The sequence below is a fragment of the Muntiacus reevesi genome, chromosome 9 (assembly GCF_963930625.1).
Source record: "Muntiacus reevesi chromosome 9, mMunRee1.1, whole genome shotgun sequence".
NCBI classification, from domain to species: domain Eukaryota; kingdom Metazoa; phylum Chordata; class Mammalia; order Artiodactyla; family Cervidae; genus Muntiacus; species Muntiacus reevesi.
In genome coordinates, this window is record NC_089257.1 from 62255035 (window position 1) to 62276927 (window position 21893).

At 44.8% G+C, this 21893-nt stretch overlaps 1 protein-coding gene across 1 annotated transcript; it reads right to left on the reverse strand.

Moving 5' to 3' along the window:
- Positions 1 to 9110: 9110 nt before the first annotated feature.
- On the reverse strand, positions 9111 to 18651 carry FOXR1 (forkhead box R1). Its single transcript, XM_065946132.1, has 6 exons — positions 18591 to 18651; positions 11619 to 11693; positions 11280 to 11524; positions 10812 to 11038; positions 9599 to 9837; positions 9111 to 9139 (listed from the first exon to the last, which is right to left on the reverse strand). The coding sequence occupies exons 1-6, from the start codon at positions 18649 to 18651 to the stop codon at positions 9111 to 9113; spliced, it is 876 nt and encodes a 291-aa protein (XP_065802204.1).
- Positions 18652 to 21893: the final 3242 nt, after the last annotated feature.

Here is a 21893-nt window from a genome sequence, read left to right on the forward strand (position 1 = left end):
ATTGGAAACTCTGGAGTAGGCCCCAGCAATCTGTGGTTTAATGAGCCCTTCAGGTGATTCTAATGACTAGTCAAGAATTGCTGGTCTAGGACTTCCCTGATGGTACAGTGGGTAGGAATGTGCCTGCCACTGCAGGGACCATGGGTTCGATCCCTGGTCTGGAAAGATTCCATATGCCTTGAAGCAACTAAGCCGGTGTGCCGCAAGTACTGAGCCCACGTGCCAAGAGCCGGTGCTTGCAACAAAAGACGCCACTGCAATGAGAAGCCCATGCACCACAACTGGGGAGTAGCCCCCGCTCACCTCAACTAGAGAGTCTGCATGCAGCAAGGAAGCTCCAACACAACCAAAAATAAATAAATAATAATAAACAATAAAAACCTAGTTGTTAAAAAAAAAAAAGAATCACTGATCTAGCTCTTAGGTCCTCTTGGCTTTGCTTTACCCACTGGAACCCAGAAATATTTTCACCACACTCTCATGGCAACCTATTACTTCACTTGACTTACCAAGCTCTCTCATTCTGTCACACCCCAACCATCAACCCAGCTATCTCATCTGTCTCTGTCATTTGTTCCAAAACTGCATTAGGTAGTCTACACTGTCTGCTTCAAATTCTAACTTCTCAGCCCTCTGCAGTTTGGCTTTTGAAACTGTTTCTCTAAAGTCCTCCACTATTTATTGGGCTGCCATTTGAACTAGATTGTGTGAAATGGAACTCACCATCTTTCTCCTCAGATCATTCCCTGTTTTCATCCCCCCAGAAAATAATACCAACAAGATAAAGCTTGGAGTTTTGGAGTGAGTTGTCTGTGACACTCCTTTAGTCCCCACATCTACCCTGCACAAGTTGTCTTATTGGATTTCTGAGATGTTCAAAATCTGTTCTCCACCTTTTACACTCACAGAGTACACTTTATTTCAATTCCCTTCCTTTCTTGTTTTGATTCATGTAAAATCTTTCTGACTGGTTTCCAAGTGTCTGGTGTACTTTACCTCCATTTATCCTCCAGACTGTGGTCTGAAGGTAGTCTCTAAAATGACTTTCCTGATTAATTTAATGTCTAAATTGCCTTCAAGAAGTATCTAAGTTTTGCAGCAAGAATTTTACACTAAATTTCCTAACCTCCTTTTCAGTCTTATACCCCACACGCCCCTCCCCTTCTCCAGGCAATATTCCTACAGTTCCACAGCTTCTTTGCACTTTAGCATCTCCAGCCCTTGGTTCCTCAGCCTAGAATTTACTTCTTTCCAGCTCTGCCTAATTCTATTATATATAATAGAAATATGAAACTGCTGTGAAATATGAACTAGAATGAAATTTCCAAAAGGCTGGTGATTTTGTCTGGAACATAGTAATACCTCAATCTATTCATAAACTCATGGATCAATTCATGATTGAATGAATGAAATGTCACCCCTTTTGTCAAGCCTACCAGAGTGGATCCTGCAGAATTAATTTTTCAGTTCCAAGATCCTTTGCTCATCTTGTTGTCATTTTGTTCATTAGTCAGTTGAAAATCTAACAGTTGAAAGATCAAGTGTAGGGACTGTGTTTTGGTCATGCCTGACTTGGCAGAACTAGCAGAAAGGGGTCTTCAATGCACGTTTGTCAAATTAAAATAATCAAAACTCCAGGAACCCTTGTGTTGACATGCCCATGGGGTAGTAATCTGTGCTGGGAAGAGCCTCAGAAACATGCAGCTAACAGCCTCCTAATTATGTTGCAGAAAGAGGGACCTATTCCAGGGCCTGAGAGTGGGCTCTTTTCTAACACTCAGAAATGAACTGTCCAAGGGAATACATGTACTGACAAAGCAAGAGACTTTATTGGGAAGGGCAGCTGGGCAGAGAGCAGGAGGTAAGGGAACACAGAACTCCTCTGCCACCTGGCTCACAGTTCCAGGTTTTATGGTGCTAGTGCTAAGTTGCTTCCGTTGTGTCCGACTCTTTGCTACCCTATGGACTATAGCCTGCCAGGTTCCTCCGTCCATGGGATTCTCCAGGAAAGAATACTGGAGTGGGTTGCTATGCCCTCCTCCAGGGGATCTTCCTGATCCAGGGATTGAACCCATGTCTCTTAAGTCTCCTGCATTGGCAGGTGGGTTTTTTACCACTAGCACTTATGGTCATAGAATTCATTTCCAGGTTGTCTCTGGCCAGTCATCTTGCTTGACCCATATTTGATCTCAGGGTCCTTTCTAGTGGCCCACGAATCTCTCAGCCAACATGAATTCCAGTGTGAAGGATTGTGGGAGGTTGGTAGGACAGTATTGTGGCATCTCCTTTCTCCTTTTGGCCCCTCCCAAACTCTCCCAGTTTTTGGTGGCAGCACCATGTTCCTTACTAGGACCTCCTGTTGTGAGATAACTTAAGCAAATGGTCATTATTGTGCCTGGTCAAGGAGGGCAGTTTCAGTCAATGGTTCCCTAACAATAGTATCAAACTACAAAACAGCCTAGTGGATAAGTTTATTTTAAAGTTCTAAAAAGTAATTTCTTATTAAAAAAAAAAAAAAAACTGTACTGAGGTTATAAATAAAAAAGATTGGCCTCCATCTCTTTGCTAGTCCCCAAAGATGACTACTACTGTTCGATATCTATTTTCTTCAAGGCACTTTCTGCTTCAACAACATATGTGTATCTATATAAACATAGCTTCTGTCACATTTGGAATCATATTGAACATATTGTTCTGCTACTGTTTTTTTCACCCTACAAATGCATTGTGGATATCTTTCTACATCAGTATATTGAGTGTGATTTAAATACTGTCTGTATATCCCTCTAACTGTCAAATGTGTTTACATCTTCAGCTCAGACTTATCTTCTGAACTCCAGACTTACAACAATCATCATCTTGACATAACCACTGCGATGTCTCAGATTCTAAACACAGAACCGCTCACACCTGCTACTCATTCACCCGGTCACTCAAACAAATAACCTGAGTCACTCTTTTCTTCTTCATCTAATCAATCCTGTTGACCTGTCGATTCTGTCTCCACCCTATAGCATCAAATTGGGCTGCTTCTCCCCCTTTCTATTGCCATCTGGATTCTGCAGTCATCTCCCTACAGGCTTCCTGCTTCCACTTTTGCCCCTACAAGTCACCTTCAGTGAATAGCTAAGCATCATTTTAAAAATTAAAGGGAGTTATGTCAGTTACTTCCATTACTTTTCGCTATACTTGGGAAAAAACCCAAACCTCTCAATTTCATGTCATAGCTTAGAAGGGTCTGGTCTCTGCCTCCCTTCCCAACATCACCTTGGTTACCATATTCTGTAGCCCATCCCCATCCTCTCAACAGGCCAAGGTGAGGAGGTTCCTACCTCCTGAGCTTTGTCTATTCTGTCCCACCTACTACAACACTTTTCCTTACCATGCTTCAGTCTGGCTACTCATTAAACAGGTCTCAGTTAAAATACCTTTCTTAGAAAGGCCTTCTCTGACTTCCTCTCCAATTAGAGTTGAGTATCCATATTGTCTCTCTCACAATAACCTAAGTCTACCTCATTAAGATTGATCATCATTGTACATTATTAGCGTATCTGTTTAATATCCTTTGAGACTGTGAGGGGGATTGCTATCTGTGAGGGAGGAGTCATTTTGGGTTTCACTCTATCCCTGGCAGCTGGCACTGGGCCTGGCATAATGAAAGATCAAAATGAATAGTTGTTGAATGAACAAAAAAGAGGGGGTAGGTGTAGGACTATAATAGTCTATTAGAGAACAAATGGGCAAAGGCAGATTTTTCTTTGAGTTCCTTTTCCCACAAAGGCTATATTGTTGTTTTCCTTCCTTCTGATCTGTTGCCTTTTGGGATCCACTTGTGGCTTAAACCAAACATCAACAAGAATGTGGACAGGGATAAAGATGTGTACGTAGTACAGGTGAGGCAAGCTAAGGCCAGATCAGCTGAAACCAGAGCTTAGGAGTCAGGACCCTCTTCTTCCTGGGACCTGTATAGATAAGGGCGGTCGGTAAGGGGACTCTGGCTGCAGTGTGTTGGGTGGGCCCAGAGTCAATGACACTAATGACGTGGCCCTCGACCCTTCTGGTGGATGCCACATAAGAAAAAAACAGCATCCAGACAGTCCAGAGAAAATCACTCCAGGTGGGCCAGGGAAAGGCAGTTCTCTTTTTTTCAAAGAATATAATTGGTGGCTTCCCTGGTAGCTCAGTGGTAAAGAATCCACCTGCCAATACAGGAGACACAGGTTCGATCCCTGGTCTGGGAAGATCCCACATGCTGTGGAGCAACAAAACCCATGTGCCACAACTATTAAACCTGTGCTCTAGAGCCAGGGAGAGGCAACTACTGAGCCCAGGCACTGTTAACTACTGAGGCCTGAGCAGACAGCCCACGCTCTGCAACAAGAGAAGCCACCACAATGAGAAGCCCTTGCTCTCTGTAACTAGAGAAAAGCCCCCACACTAATGAAGACCCAGAACAGCCAAAAACTTAAAAAGGGGGGGGGCGGGTATACTTGTTTTGTTTTTCTCCAGTGACTGGAGACTTTATTTTGGCTGTGCATGCAGGATCTTAATCCCTCAACCAAGGATTGAATCTGTGCCCCCTGCATTGAGAGCAGAGTCTTAACCACTGGTCCACCAGGGAAGTCTCAGAAAGGCAGATTTTTACTTGCTCCAGCCGGGAATCTGCATGAGTCTGTCATCTCTTTCTTGGCACCAGTCACTTTCTCTTCCCTGATTGACCCCACCTCCCCAGCCTCCTCAACTGCTTGCCCAAAGCATCCTGACCCCTCACCCAGCAGGGCAGGGCTGCCTCCAAGCACTTCTGGAGAAGAACTAGCTGTTGTTTTCCAGACCTGGAAGAAATACCCTGTGCTCATGTCTCTGTGAGAAGGCTTCCCCAGTTCCTCTCAAGCTAATTGCTCTCTTCTCTGTGCTTCCAGAGAACACAGACTCTGTTAAGAGAAGTTGCTAGTGACAAGTAATAGCAAACAGCATTCTTACTACCTAATGGGCCCCATGCTACGCTCTGGAGTTTGGACATGAAAGGGACTTATTCCATTGTATTTTCCTCAGTGGTTGCCAAGGTCACCGAGGGCAAGTGCCTCTGGAACAAGGACTTATACATTCCTTGGTTTGGTGGTTTTCTATTTCATTAGCCTTAACACCCTAGAATGGAGCAAATACTCTTAAGACCATCTTTATTGCTACACATGGGCTTTCTCTTTCTCTAGTTGCAGCGACCAGGGCTCCTCGTCATTGAGGTGCTCAGGTGTCTCACTTCCTTGGCTTCTCTTGTTCAGCACAGGGTTTAGAACAAGTGGGCTTCAGTTGTTGTGGTACATGGGCTTAGCTGCCCCATGGCCTGTGGCATCTTCCTGGACAGGGGTCAAACCCATGTCCCTTGCATTGGCAGGTGGTTTCTTAACCACTGGACCACCAGCGAAGTCCTGTACAACCATCTCTACCACCCTGAAGTAAACCTTGCTGACAGAATAACCTACCTATACGTATCATTAAAAACAAACAAACTGGAGGACCTCCCTGGTGGTCTGAAGGTTAAGAATCTGCCTGCCAAGCAGGGGACTTGGGTTCAATCCCTGGTCCTGGAAGATCCCACATGACGAAGAACAACTAAGCCCATGCATCTTAACTGTTGAGCTCTGGAGTCTGGGAGCCACAACTATTGAAACTTGCATGCCCTAGAGCCCAAGCTACGCAACAAGAGAAGCCACCACAATGAAAAGCCCACACACCGCTATAAAGAGTAACCCCTGCTTGCCGCAACTGGAGAAAGCCCATGCACAGCAATGAAGACCCAGTATGGCCAAAAATAAATCATAATAAAATTTTAAACAAATAAACTGTAATGCTCTGTAATATAAAAATAACGGGAGAGAAATTTATAATAAGAGTATATTCTAATGGATAAACTATATTTGAAAACATACTGGCTACCTTGACACCACCACATATTTGTTTATACATGTCGAATCCTTGTGGTCACAACAGATAAAACACAGGCCAATACAGGGATATGGTACTGGTGACTTAAATACCAGAGCAGCTTTGCTGTCAGTGATTTTCCAAAATGGCAAATAACTCTTGGTAAACTTCCAAATGAAAAAAAGGACAGTCTTCCTTCATTTTACATAAGAGTTGCATTCCTGGAAAAGTCAGTGTATAATAAAACAATACAGCAAATAGTTTCTGCCTAGATGTAAAACCAGGTTAGGTTCTTGGCTCAGCTCATTTATAGGTATAAGGGTCTAAGATCTTAGGTATAAGGGTCAGCTCTTCAAGGTGAGACACTGTCTCCCACACTGACATTGGACACTCCTGGGCCTTATGCCCCAAATCACTGCACAACCAGAGTGCCCCCCAGGGACAATGAGAGCCCTTGGCCTAGCACTACTTTCAGTGCATGTTCCAGAATGAAGGCAAAGCTGCAACCTGTAGAGAAGAGATGGCTCTGGTGATAGACTGGTGACCAGGGAGAGACTTCATTTTTGTTACCAAAAATGTGCAAACCACGCACGAACTAGGGCCTTTCTTCCAAGGTAGAGATGTTGGTCAGGTGGGATACTGCTTGTACTTTTCAACAATAGCACTTTTCAGAGACCAGGGAGGAAGCAGTCTGATTTTATAGTGATATAGACTACAAAAATGAAGGCAACTCCTTGAACATAATGACCATCACACTCAATGACCTGAGAGTAACAGTGCATGTGTGCTCAGTCGCTTCAGTCGTGTCAGACTCTTTGCAATCCCATGGACTGTATAGCCCGCCAGGCTCCTCTGTCCGTGGGATTCTCCAGGCAAGAATACTGGAGTGGGTTGCCATGCCCTCCTCCAGGAGATTTTCCCAGCCCAGAGATCAAATCTGCGTCTCTTAAAGCCAGTTCTTTACCACTAGCGCCACCTGTGAGAATAACAGTACCTACTACACCTTAATTAAGGCTTTTCATCCAGGTTTAATTGTATGGATTAACCCTGCAAAAGCACATAAAATGATGTTTGGTCCAATTGTAAGCACTCAGTGTTAATGTTAATATCCCAGACATAGGAGTATACACTTTGCATTGTCCTATGTAGTTCCCAAATCAAAATCTGTGTGTACTTCTATTATCCCCGATTTGCATGCAAAAGAAATGGAAGTTTAGGAGTGTTAAGAAAACTTGTGCTAAAAATGATACAGTGAGAGAGGACAGGTGATTTGCTGAGAGGGAGCTGAGCTGGGAATCAGAGATGGAGAACAAGACTACTGCTGGCAATAGCAAGGTCCCAGTTCCCACTGAGTTGCCAAGCACTGAAAGTAGATAGAGGCTATTACTAGCCCACCAGCCTCCTGGAGCAGAGAGGGTATCCTAACCAGACATCACAATGAGCAATAAAATAGCTACCCTTTATTTAGAACTGTGTATCAGTTTCAGGAGGAAGCACTCTACTCCATCCCCCTCGATCTCCACGCTGGTACAGTGCTAAGAAAACCATCATTAACTCATTTTCCTCATCAAGACACTGAGAAAATGGCTGCCTGAGGCACGTTCTTCTGCAATGAGGATGCAGGAGAAACAAGCGGCTACATCAGAGCTGAGAGCCAGGAAGGAGACCAGGGAGGAAAGGAGAAGTGAGACTATCTCAACCCTGACCAACCACAAAGGCCGGGGAGCTGCACGGACAAGGTGCGCCCTTCCTGAGACTCAAGCACCACCCACTGCCACCTCTAGGGAGGAGTGATAACCAGTCCCCTGGGGCCATGTCTGAGGCTGGAGCCATACTTCTGTGCAGACCAGCTTCGGAGTAAGGGGGAGCAGCAGAAGGACAGGTATTTCAGCCCCATGGGAAACCCAGAATCATGTTTGAGCACTGTGGGGAACATCTGTGGCATCCTGATACAGCTCTGAATCTTGTTCCCTTCTAATCCGTCCCCCTGGCTTCTCTCCCTATCGCTCAGGTCTGATCCTGACAGCTGGCTTTGCCTTGGACACAGTCTCCTGCAATCCAGAAAGCCACCTCAGCCCAGCTGAGATCTATAGCCTCTGGAGACCCTGAATCCCCACGTGCTCTGGCTTCTACGGAACCCAGAGGTATGAAAGGGCCATGCCCCTCAGCTCCGAGTTCCCTTCCCTCCCCTCTAATGCTTAAGTGGGAAAAATGAGGCTTGAGCCCAGCTACTCCTTTTCTCAAGAAATTATTTTCCTTTGGGACTTCCCTGGTGGTCAAGAATCCATCTGCCAATGCACGGGACACAGATTCAATCCCTGGTCTGGGAAGATCCCACATACCACAGGACAACTAAGCCCATGTGCCATAAAGACTGAGGCTGTACTCAAGAGCCTGGGAGCCCGCCATAAAGCCCGTGCTCTGCAACAAGAGAAGCCGCCGTGATGAGAAGCCCAAGCACTGCAAACAGTGATAGTGAAAATTGCTCAGTCATGGCTGACTCTGTGAGAGGCCTTTGTCCATAGAATTCTCCAGGCCAGAATACTGGAGTGGGTAGCTGTTCCCTTTTCCAGGGGATATTCCCGACCCAGGAATCAAACTGCGGTCTCCTGCATTGCAAGCGGATTCTTTACCAGCCTAGCTACCAGCCCTTCCTTACTTGCCGCAACTAGAGAAAGCCCAAGCACAGCAATGAAGACACAGCGCAGCCAAAAGTAAATTGTTTTAACAAAGAAATTCTTTCCTCTCACCTCTTTCTCATTGCTCCCTCATGGCTTCCCAGAAGGTCTTCCCTTCAACTATTCCATAAACAATACGTTTCCCTAGGGCTCTCCTCACTGTCCCCAGCTGATTACATCCATTCCTGTGAGTGGGTGGTGATTTGGGGGGCCTTTTGCAGGGCTGGCTGCTTTATGCTAGCCATCTCCCAAGGGGGAAAAAAAAAGAGAGATCCAGAAGAACTTTGAGTATTTTCTTCCTTTGAGGAAAGAAGAGTATGGGCTCCCTTTGCTGCACACCAGGCAACTGGTCCATTGCCTCTGGAGCATCCAACATCTCTGAAGGCAACCCATGTCCAACCTCAGAGCTGACCTGCACCTCCCCTGCTACCTCATCCTCAGACCACACACACACACCAGGCTGCTGCAGATTACTTTAATAAGGCATGGGTTGATAGTTGGTTCTTGGAACTAAAGGTCAAAGAGGGAGGACATCACATCTGAAAGGAAAGAAGAAAGTCAAAGGGATCTATCTGCCCCCTGCAGCTCCTGTTCCCTAAGCCTGGAACGCTCTCTCACGGCAGATGATGTACGTACTTCTCTCAAGCTCAAATGCCACCTGTTCTCCAGGAGAGGAAAAAGCCCCCTTTTGCAGAGAGTCTCCCATACCATGCTTCTCACATCGTGTGGTCACCACTTCCCCAGGCTGTGGGGCTGTGAGCAGCGCCAGCTGTTTCTCCCTCAGCTCCCAACACCTCACGTTCCATGCTTGTGTATGTGAGGATCCCTCAGGCAGGCACTATCCCAGCATCTCAGAACACCTCTGGCCTCTGCCCTTCCTCCAGAAACTGCCCCCCCCTCCACCTTGGTGTGACCCTGGCTCCTTCCGTGCACACCCGGCCTCGGGTCGGGATCTTTAGGTCCCTCCCCTGGGCCTCGCGTGTGACAAGGCCTCACACCTGGCTGGCTCATGCACTGTCGGATCCTTTCCAGCCGGGTGGAGGCCAAGGCACGGGCCTCTTCTGCAAAGCGGCGGTGTCCCTCGTCAGTCAACTTCCAGAGGCACGATCGGGGCCGTGAGCGTGCCCCACCCTGCATGCCAACCGGCACCTTCTCGAAGCTGTCTCGGAAACAGAGATTGTGACGCACAGTATTCTTCCAGCCTTCAGGAGCCGTCCGGAAAAAGGGGAAATGTTGTCTGTGGACATGGAGGAATAGTAAGGAGAGGGGTGGTCTTTCTGGAAGACACTTCTCCTGGAGAACACTCTCACCCAGGGGCCAGGAGCCCTCAGCCCTCCTCTCAAGGTGGTGACGCAGAAGCTGGCCCACGTTGCACTGTGCTGACTAGGCCTGTGACTGGCGCAGCTGGTACAAAGCCTCGCCCTCTGAACTCAGTACTGCTCCCACTCCCAGGCTCGCTTCCCTTCCTCCCTCCTTCCAAGGGCTCAGGACTGACAACTGGAACAGACCTGAAATCAGGCCAACCAGCTCCTGTCAGAGGAATCCTGGTCAAGGAGGACACCTCTTGAGGATTAATATTCTGTGATTCTGACTCTTCTAACAGAGGGAAAAGGCCTGAAAAACTCCTCATACTCATGGGAACCTGACTGTCAGAAAGCAATGTAAATCCTTTCTCAGCTTGGCTTCTCCGGGTCCCTGGGGGACAGGCCATGCCAGATTAGTTTAGTCCAAAGGGAAAACGTGAAAAACTGCTGGGGGATCTTGAGAGGGAAGATGAGAGAATTTATGACCCAGGTGAAAGTATGTTTTGAAGAACTAAGATAGGGACTTCCCTGGTGGTCCAGTGGTTAAGATTTCACCTTTCAATGCAAGCAGTGCAAGTTTGATCCCTGCTCAGGAATCACATTCCTCATGGTCAAAAAAAACAAAACAGAAACAATATTGTAACAAAAACTTAAAAAAAATATATAAAGAACTAAGCTTATAGAAAGGTTGGAGTCTCTTAGATGTGAGGGGTGGTGGTGGCTATCCTATGTGAGGTGAGGACACACATTCGGGGACAACCTGGAACCAGAGCCTGGGGATCCTTTGGGATACATACATCCTCTGGGGAACTGAGGCAGCAGCCCAGGGCCCTGGGTCAACTGGAAGGTATCAGAACAGGGCCCTGCCCCCTCCCTTCGCCCTCCTCACAGGGCCCCCGGCACATACCGAGTGAAACTGTAGATCTGTTGCACGTTGAGGCCACAGGGGGCACTGTTTCTTAATGCCAGTGCAATTAGGTGGAAGTAATTGAGAGGGGGCCGGGACCAGGGCCTCCTCTCCTGGCTGTTGGCTTGCCGAAGCCTCCGACTCTGGAGGGCGGCCGGTTTGTGAGAGGATGGGAGAGCCACAGAGGAGCGGTCATCCTGGTCCTCGGCCTCCTCCTCTTCTGTGAGCTGGAGGAGCACAGAGTAGGAACTGGTCCTGACTCCATGGTCTCGACTCCAGGGGTGCGGTGGCAGGAAGGGGTGGTGGGCCAGGGCCACCATCTGGGCTTCTCCCCAACCCAGGAGAGGGAGGGCACAGCTAATTTCTGAACCCATTAACCCTTTGTCAGTCCTAAGAAAACAGAGCCCTCTGCTGCGTCATCCCTGGGCCCACCACCCCCTGCCTAGAACCCACCCCAGAAATCCCTACCTCCCAGTTGCTGGGGGAGGTGGCAAACCGCTTCCAAGGGGGAGATTGGTCTCCAGGAGGCGACAGTGACTCCACCTCTGTGGCCTCCGGGCATTTGGCAAAGTCTTCTTTTGGGACTGGCTGAAGGGAGGTAGCTGTGGTTGTCAGATTCTTCCCCTTACTGGGTTCTGGGACCTCCAGCTTTCCAAAGGGGAACATGATGTTGGGGTCTATCCACATCCACAGGTTGGGCTCAAAATCTGGACCTGTAGTAGAGAAAAAAGGAGACTGTGACCCACAGCTCAAGGACTTTGGGTGTCCCACCCAGGCCACAGGGCCATGTCACTTCCCTCCACTCACCATCTTTATCAGGGCTGGGTTTTTTCCCCAGAGGTAGCATTGGTGGCTCAACTATTCGGAGTTTATATCTGGCAACTGGGAAAAAGAGAGAGAGTCAAAACATCCTAGGATTTCCATTGTGGCCCCAGGGTTCTGGGCCTTGAAGCCTCCCTGGGAGGTGACTGTGGGTCCTGCCTGGGAAATGATGTCTTATCCTATTGGTTTCCCCTTACCTCTCTGACCTTCTCATTTTCCTTTGCGTCCTTCCCTTCTCACCCCACATTACGTCCTTGGACCATCTCATTAATGCCTGTTACTTCAGTCAGTCACCATCTATAAACTCAAAGCTTCCATATCTTTATTTCTAGCTTAGACTTCTCTGCTAGCCCTTAAATATAACTGTCTATGGGATAACCCACAAGCACTTGAACCAGGCAGGCTACAGTCAACAAGGTCAAAAAAAGTCAGATACAACTTAGTGACTAAACAACAACACATATATATATGTATTCTTTTTCAGATTCTTTCCCATTATAGGTTATTACAAGATACTGAACATAGTTCCCTGTGCTATACAGTAGGTCCTTGTTGGTTATCTATTTTATATATAGTAATATGTATCTGTTAATCCCAAACTCCTAATTTATCCCTCCCCTCACCTCCCTTTTCGTAACCATAAGCTTGTTTTCTGTGTCTGTGAGTGAAAATCATTCTTGTCTCCTCTTTCCCATAGAGCCACAGCCAATCAATCACCAAGTTCTACCATCCCAGTCCAAGCCTGTAACCTAAAATTTCTGTTTACCTTTTCTTTATCATATTGCAGTTTTGAGCCAACTCATTGGAAAATACCCTGATGCTGGGAAAGATTGAGGGCATAAGGAGAAGGGGGTGACAGAAGATGGGATGGTTGAATGGCATCATCCACTCAATGGACAGGAGTTTGAGCAAACTCCAGGAGACAGAGAAAGACAAGGAAGCCTGGCATGCTGCAGTCCAGGGGTGGTAAAGAGTTGGACACAACTGAGCAACTGAACAACAATTGCAGTTTTGAGTGATCTCCTAAAATGTTAATTCAATGTTGCCACCCTTCACTGCAAACCTTTTGATGGTTTTCCATTGCCATTGGGCCAAATCTAAATTCCCTAAGATAGTCTATAAGGCCCTGGCTCCAGGCTCTCCATGCATCTCCAACAGACCTTATCTAGGAAGATCCTCAGTCAGTTCAGTTCAGTCGCTCAGTTGTGTCCAACTCTTTGCGACCCCATGAATCGCAGCACACCAGGCCTCCCTGTCCATCACCAACTCCCAGAGTTTACTCAAACTCATGTCCATCGAGTCAGTGATGCCATCCAGCCATCTCATCCTCTGTCGTCCCCTTCTCCTCCTGCCCCCAATCCCTCCCAGCATCAGGGTCTTTTCTAATGAGTCAATTCTTCACTTGAGGTAGCCAAAGTATTGGAGTTTCAGCTTCAACATCAGTCCTTCCAAAGAACACCCAGAACTGATGTCTTTTAGGATGGACTGGTTGGATCTCCTGGTCTTCCCATAAGCTGTTCCCTTTCCTGGAAATCCCCTTCCTGCTTGCCTCATTAATTGCTATTCATCCATCAAGTCTGTTTAAACATCTTTCTAAAGCAGCCTTCTCTATCTGTCCAAACACTCACATAGCACACATTTTATTCTAACTGCTTGCTTAGAGTCTGTCTCCAGGTCTGTTTCCCTCACTGCCTGGGACATGGGAGGAGCTCAATTTAAATTAATGAATGGATACATAGTGGGCTCATCAGAGTAAATCAGGTATATATTAGAGCTAGCTGCTTGGTATGGATCTGGCTTCTGGTCCAGTTAGGGGGAACTGGTTTTGTCTTCCTCATTGTCCCCATGAGTGTCATATTACAGAAGAATCTAGGTCTTTGTCTGGAAAATGATGATATACTTATTGGAAACCTCAGTGTCTAGAAAGGAAAAAGTAGTAAGAGATATAAGAAAGAAAAAGGCAAAACTATAATCATTTACAGGGAAAAAAATAGATTCGCATAGAAAACCATATAAAATTGATATAGTAATAAAAATAATTAGAACTAATAAGAGTCCAGCAGGTTTGATAGATACAAGAGCAACATACTAATCACCACTGTTCCTCTATACCAGCATTAAGAATCTGGAAAATAAAGTTTTTTCCAAAAAGATACTGTTTCTAATAACAACCAAAGTTATAATGTGGACCTTTATGTGAAAAAGATGTAATTACTATTTGAAGACCTAAAAGAGTTCAATAAACCAAGACATACAGTACATATTATTAAAGATGCCAATTGGCTTCCCAGGTGGCACAGTGCTAAGAAGCCATCTACCACTGCAGGAGATGCGGGTTCAATCCCTGGATTGGTAAAATAACCCATTCCAGTATCCTTGCCTGGGAAATCTCATGGACAGAGGAGTCAGAGCTGGCTACAGTCCACGGGGTTGCAGAAGAGTCAGACACAACTTAGCGACTAAAGCAATAATAAAGCTGCCAATTATTCCCAAGTTAACCTATACATTTAATGCAGATATTATAACACATAAAAATTAGAAGGGTCTGCACAGTAAAACTCACAAGGGGAAAAAAAAAAAAATCAATAGATGATAAACCAGAAAAAAAAAAAATCATCTCCCAAACTCCCAATTCTCTGACACACAACACCTACAAATAAATCAAAAAATAAAAGATAAAAAATAAAAATCAAAAAAATAAATCTGTTTGTGGGTAAAAGATACAAATCAGTAATCAGAAGGAGGGGATATCTGAAGACACTCAACCTCACTAGTCAGAGGAGCACAATAAAAGAATGAGATAATACTTTACATGGAACTGACAAGAATTATAAAAACAGGCAAGAAAAAAGCATTGACAAAGATGCAGTGAAACCGGATCCTTTATTACACTGCAGATCTGAATAGCAACTGGTACAGGTGAAGAATAATCAAGCAGCACTACAGATTACTGTCTGCCACTGGGTGTGTCTATTCTAGTTAACAGAGGAACTTATGCACTAATCTTCACTGCTGCCATCACCTACCAAACTCTGGTCCACTCCCTCTCATTTAAAGGAATTTAGTTCCCAGCTCACAGTCACTAATGATACTCCTGCCTTAAATCTTGGCTGTTTCAACTGATACATAGATGATTCTCCAAAGACCCTGGCCTCGAAGGTTTTTTTAATTCTTCTGCTCCCCAATTTTTGCCTTCCATCCTAATATAAACAGTCCTTCTCAGTGTAATAACCTGAATCAATAACTGCAACCTCTCCATAACCTCATTGCTGCACCCTGTAAAAGTGTTGCACCACCTCCCCTTTCCAGCCATCTTCTTCTCAACACCAACCATCTTTTGATACCAGTGATAACACCAATCCACTGATCTATGGCTTTGGAGCACTGGTTTGGAAGAGCTGGATTTAATCAGGGTTGTGGTTTGGCGTAGCAAGTGTTCCAGAGCCAAAAGAACTGATGGGTGTATGCAAGAGAGTGATTGTGTCTGACTGCGGGATTCCAGGTTAAAGAGAGGACTTCCCCTCTAACTCCACTCTTTGACAGCAAGAAAAATGGTGATAGGATCATCAGACTGGTGATCTCAGTGGATCAAAGGATAAGGCCTCTGTCCCTTCTGTCCTTGCTCTGACACAGGTGGCTCCGTGCCTCCTCAAGCATACAAAATGTACCTTTTTTTTTTTTTTATTGGTGGGGGGAGCTCTTGGAGGTTTGTGGGATCTCAGTTTCCCAACCAGTGAGCAAACCTGGCCCTGGCAGTGAAAGTGTCCAAAAAGCTGGACTGCCAGGGAATTCCTGTCTCCTCTCTTTTCTGATGCTAATAAGATTGACAGCAGGAGAAGAAGGGGGAGACAGAAGATGAGATGGTTGGATGGCATCACCAACTCAATGGACATGAGTTTGAGCAAACTCCAGGAGATAGTGAAGGACAGAGGAGCCTCAAGTGCTGCAGTCCATGGGATCGCAAAGAATTGGACATCATTTAGCAACTGAACAGCAAGAGCAACAACCACTCTTTTCTGTTATTAATTTCTGTCTCTGGACTATTATCAGCATTCAAATATGCTGTTAATTCTCTGATCTTATTAAAAAGAAGAATTTGTTGGGACTTCCCTGGTGGTCCAGTGGTTAAGACTTCACACTCCCAATGCAAGCGGCTGGGTTTGAGCCCTGGTGAGGGAACCAGATCCCGAATGCTGCAACTAAAGATCCTGCACATGTCAACAAAGGCCAAAGATCTCACAAACTGCAACTAAGACTCAGTGAAGTCAAATAAAGAAATACAACTACTTTCTAAAAAACAAAAACTTTTGCTCCCACTTTCTGTGCCAGGCCACTACTCCATATTTTTGCTTTCTTTTGAGGGAGAACTCCTTGAAAAAATTGCCTGTACTGTCTGTCTTCACTTCTCCTCCCTTCTACTCTTAAAAATTCTTGCCAATCAGACTCCTCCAACACTCCCCCAAAACCACTATGCTTAAGGTTGCACTCCACCAAAACCATACACTCAAGGCTCTGCTTTGATAACTCCAAGTAAGCCCACCCCTGATCTGATCTCTCCTGTGACCACTCCTTCTTTGAAACACTTTCTTCACTTGATTTCCAGGAAAAGACAATCTCAGTTTTGATTCTCAATGGTCATTTCCTCAGTTTTTGTTGGTTATCTCTCTTCTCTCCAATCTCTTTAGAATGCAATGCCCCCTAGGGCTCACTCTATTTTCTCCCCTTAAATGTCACACGTGTAACAAAGACTTTCAAAATTCCTCTCTCTCTACAATTAAAACATATCTACCAGCTTACTCAACATTTCTACTTGGATATCTAAGAAATATCTCAAACTTGGCATGTAAAGAACAGAATTCCTGATTTTCCTCCCCAGATCTTCCACATCTCCGTACAAGTTCAACCTTGAACTTGGTCAGCCAAAAGCTCTGGAGGAGTCATCCTCTAATCTTTTTTTTTTTTTTTTTTTTACATAATATATCCAATCCATCAAGACAGCTCGTTCCTTCTCACCACATCCTCCACCACCACCCTGGTAGTCCAGTCCCCCGTCAGCTCTTGTCTGGATTACTACTATAGCCTCCTAAATAGTCTCCTGGTTCCCAGTCTCTCTATACTTCAACCCAGCAGCCACAATGATCTTTTCAGACTATAGATCATTCAGGATGAGCTATGTGATTTGCAAAGCCCAGTGCAAGAGGAAAATGTGGGGCTCCTTGTTCAAAAATTATTAAAAATCTTGACAGTGATAATAGGACATTAAACCCAGTATAAACACCCTATGTAATGGCACAGGTCACTCACTATGTTGGCAATCAGGTCACTCCACTGTTCCAAACGTTTCAACCATACTAAACCTTACTCAGAGTCAACCCTAATGCCCTCAGAGGGGAAGAGGGCTCTTCCTGACCTCTGCTCCATGCTCCACACCCTCTGAACTCTTCACTAACCTCTTTACAAGTTCCTCAAACACTCCAGGCATATTCCTTTCTGAGGACTTTTCCCACGGGCTATTTCTTTTGCTTGAGAAACTTTTCCACTAAATATGGTCCAGCTCACCATCTCACCTCCTTCAGCTGTGCTCAAATATGTTCCTGGGACTTTTCTGGTGGTTCATTGGCTAACACTTAATGCTCCCCATGCAAGGTACCCCAGTTCAATCCCTGGTCAGGGAACTATATCCCACATGCCACGACTAATATATACAATATATATTACATACACACACACGTGTGTGTGCGTGTGTATATATATATTAATATGAACTGCCTGTGTGACTCCAGTGGAATATCAGCTCCATGAAGACCTGTCTGTTTTGCTCATGGTGTATCAAGAGTGTCTGGAAAAGTGCCTGGGAAAATTGGAGGTGCTCAATTAATATTTCTCTTTTTTTTGGCCGTGCCTTGTGGCATGCAGGATCTTAGTAACCAGGGATTGAACCTGGGCCTCCTGAATTGTGGAATCTTGACCACTGGACCACCAGAGAAGTCACTTGATAAGTAAAGTAAACATGTCTTGAAGCAAGACACAGGAATGTTCAGCATTACTCATGGTGACATGGAGTTCCAATGGAGTTTTGTCTCCGTCAGTAATGAAAATTAAAATACGAAAAAATAATATATGCAGAAGATAGAATATCACACAGCTCTCAGAAATGATGAATCAGATCTTCACTTAGCAACCCAAATAACTCTCAAAAACAATGTGAATGGGGGGGGGAAGCAAAGAGTATTATGTACAGTAAGGTTACCTACAAATGCAAAATAACGCTAAACAGTTTTCAAAGATACATCTATAAAGACATTAAATGAATTGGGAGTGTGGTAAGTGAGGAAAGAGGGTGGGGACTGAAGGAAGAAAATGAGTTAATCCAACTACTCTGCCCAAACAGATATATCAAGAAGGTAGTAAGCAATTACCTCAACTCTCAACACCTGAGAACCAAACTAAAAAAAGTTTTTTAAAAGACAACGGTCAACTATCCATTCAGCAAATACTGAGCGGCTTTAGATGTCAGACAATGTATTAAGAGGGGGATACGGCCACAGACAAAATTGATTAAAAAAAAAATTTTTTTTTAAGAGAAAGATGAGTGAAACCCGTAGTGTGCCCAAACGGCGTAGGCGCCTCGGAGAAAAGACTGAAAAGAGACCTAGAAAGTTTCGCGACGGCGCCCGTGAACGAGGGTGGAAAAGCAGTGTTCAGGCAGGCCCCTGCCTTCCGTGGGCTTCCCGTCGAGGCTGGGCCCCCTCGCCTCTTGGAAAAAGTGGGGGTGGGGGGCGGGTCGGGGCGCAGCAAAGCGGGCGAGGAGTCCAGAATCGCAGCATCGTAACGGGGCTCGTGAGGGCGGCCGGGAGGAGGTCAAGGGGCCGGAGCCCCGGCCTGGCGCGCCCGCGAGCGCCGCCCTCAGCCGTCGCGGCGCGCCCATCCCCCGCCACCCCGGTCCCGGACACTCACGGTTCTGTTCGGCTAAGGGCAGGTGCGACGTGGTAAAGGCCAGAAAGGACTCGTTCCCCATGTCCCACTCCAGCAACCCCGGGACCTGGCCATGGAGGCTGGCCCAGAAGTCGACGTGCTGCAGCTTCAGGTCCACGGTTAGGAAGAGGAGGGCCAGGCGGCACCGGGTGGGCGAGTCGGGAGAGACTGAGGCTGAGGCCTGGGAGGCACGTTCTTAAATCCCCTGGCGCTGATTGACATGAGTGGAGCCCGCTCAGGTGTGCCTCGTTTGCCACCCTCGGCCTCTCGGGCCTGCACTGAGCGCCCCCCCGGCCCGCCTTTTCCACAAGCCCTCAGGCTTTCACTTTGGGGTTTGGGGACCTTGGGGATTCAGAAGGGAGGGATCCCAGGCTCTCTTTCCCCTCTACATTTGCCCCAAGCTCTTTTTTTATTTGGTAAATCAGCCTACCAATCAAGAATGATCCTGCGATGGTATTAGTAGCTACTTTCTAGAAGTTTGGAGGATTTCATGGTTTATCCAAGATCGCATCTGTAAGTGTAAAGTGGAGATGGGATTAAATGATATTTTAAGAATTTTTTGTCATTTTTTTGAATGGTGATTCTTAAATTTTGTTCTTCATACTTTCAAATTTACAGAAAAGTCCCAAGAATGCTATAAAAAAATTCCAGTATACCTAAGTCCTGTAACAAATTATACCAATTATTAACGTTTTATCACATTTTTGTTTTTCTCTCTGTGTAAGACATACATTATCTTTTTCTGAACTACTCGAGAGTAATTTGCTGACATTATGCCCCTTTACCCATAAATACTTCAGTGTGTATTTCCTGAAAACCAGGATATTGGTTTACATAACCAGAAATGAGAAAATTTAAAAATTTAACAAGGATTCAATGAAAGTGAAAGTGGCTCAATCATGTTCGATTCTCTTTTTGTTTGTTTTGTTTTGATAGGTAAGAAGTAGATTTATTCAGATTCAGAGACAGAGTGTGGGCCATCACAGAGGCCGAGTGCGGCTGTGTCTGACTGTGACCCAGGCCAGAATCCTGGAGTGGGTAGCATTCCCTTGTTCAAGGGATCTTCCCAACTCAGGGATCAAACCCAGGTCTCCCGTATTGCAGGCAGATTCTTCACCAACTGAGCTACCAGTGAAGCCCTTATGGATTCAATACTGTGTTTAAAATACAGATCCTATTCAACTTTCACCAATTGCTCTAATAATGTGCTTTATATGACTTTGTTTTATTATCTAGAATCCAATTCAGGATCATGCAAGGCATTTAATTTTTATGTCTCTTTAGCCTCTAATCTGGAGCAATTTCTCAGACTTAAATCTTTCATAACATTGGCATTTGAAGAGTATAGGCCATTTATTCTGTTAGAATATCTTTTAGTTGAGGTTTCTGTTTCCTCACAACTAGATTATGTAATTTTGGCAAGAATGTCAGAGAAGAGATGCTGTTTCCTTACTAGTACATCACATTAAGAGACCCGTGATGTCAGTTTGTCTCATTATTAGTGGTATCCATTATGTTTTTCAACTGTGAATGTACCTTTTTTTTTCTCTTTTGTAGTTAGTAAGTGATTTGTGGGGAGATATATTAAAGTGATCTAAAATCTTGTTTCTCATCAAGTTTGTACCCACTAATTCTAGTGTCCATTTATGATTCTTGCCTAAATCAATTGTTACTATGATGAGTGTGAAATGATGATTTTATTTAGTTATTTTTTTGACTGCACCTCCCATCTTGTGGGATGTTAGTTCCCTGACCATGACAGTGAAAGCAGAGTCCTAACCGCTGGACTGCCAGGGAGTTCCCTGATTTTTCTAGATCTATCATTCTATCTCCATTTATTTAGTTGGCATTCTTTTGTAAGAGCTTCCCAGGTGGCGAGGTGATAAAGAATCCACCTACCAATGCAGGAGGTACAGGTTCAATCCTTGGATCAGGAAGATCCCCTGGAGAAGGAAATGGCAACCCACTCCAGTATTCTTGGTTGGGAAATCTCATGGACAGAGAGGAACCAGAGCGGGCTACAGTTCATGGGGTTACAAAAGAGTCAGACAGGACTAAGCACAGCACAGCACATTCTTTTGTAAAGAAGAACTTTTCTTTATCTCATATTTGTTTGTTATCAATATGGACTCAAAGGATTGATTCTTATGTTACAGAGTGGATTATAATTCAGAACTGTATTTGTTTTATCCTTAAATTGTTCATATTTGGCCAGAGGGTGAGGCAGCCCCCTCTGGTTCCTTTGAACATTCTGGGTTTTCCCATCAGAGCCCATCCACCCTGTACTGTGTTGCCAGTTGCTTGCCTACTAGACTGGAAGCTTTGAGAGTAGTACCTGGTGTATAGGAGACCCTCAATAAATATTGTTTTAACTATGGTTAAAACAACAATTTCCTTTTAAAAAATTTACTGGCACCCTACCTTTAGTATCAGTAATAACAGTAAATTTATGATAATTTCCCTAGTTATAAAATAATACATGTCTGATACAGAAAACTTGGAAATATAGAAAGCACAAAGAAAAAGACAAGAAAACAAAAATCATTCTTGTTATCCACCAGAGATAATAATTAATTACATTTTGATGTATAGTATTCCAATCTTTTTCCTGTGTTTCATTTTGTTTTATATCAAAAGTTATTGTAATGCATCTACCCTTTTATAGCCCCTTTTAAATTAATGTATCATTTGAGAATGTTAATATCATGTAAATCATATCTATGATGAGGTTAACACCCAGAATGTATAAAGAACTCCCACGAGTCATCAAAAAATCCAAACAACCCTGTTTAAAAATGGGCAAAGGACTTGAATAGACATTTCTCCAGAGAAGAAATACAGATGTCCAATAAGCACATGAAAAGATGTGCTTTTATATCATTAACAGTAGAGAAATGCAAATAAAAACCACAATGAGATACTACTTCATATCCATTGGGATGGCTATTATAAAAATAAACAAAGAAAATACAGGAAATAACAAGTGTTGACGAGGATGTGGAGCAATTGGAATCCTTGTGAATTACTGGTGGGAATGTAAAATGGTGCAGGCTCTCAAAAAAAAGAATTACTATATGATCTAGCTGTCTCATTTCTTGGTTTATACCCTGAAGAACTGGAATCAGAGATTTGGATAGATCTTTATACCCATGTTCAAGACTGCCTATTCACAGTATCTAAAACATGGAAATAGGGACTTTCATGGTAAGAATCTGCCTTGCAATGTAGGGGACTTGGGTTGGATCCCTGGTCGGGAACCTAAGATCCCACATCCCTGGGGCAACT

Coding starts and splice junctions, on each gene's coding strand:
- FOXR1 (XM_065946132.1), bottom strand. CDS start 18,651: ATGGGGAACGAGTCCTTTCTGGCCTTTACCACGTCGCACCTGCCCTTA. Junction 11,039..11,279: donor CCTCCCCCAGCAACTGGGAG/GTAGGGATTTCT, acceptor GTGCTCCTCCAG/CTCACAGAAGAGGAGGAGGC. Junction 9,140..9,598: donor ACAGTGCATGAGCCAGCCAG/GTGTGAGGCCTT, acceptor CTTTCCTTTCAG/ATGTGATGTCCTCCCTCTTT.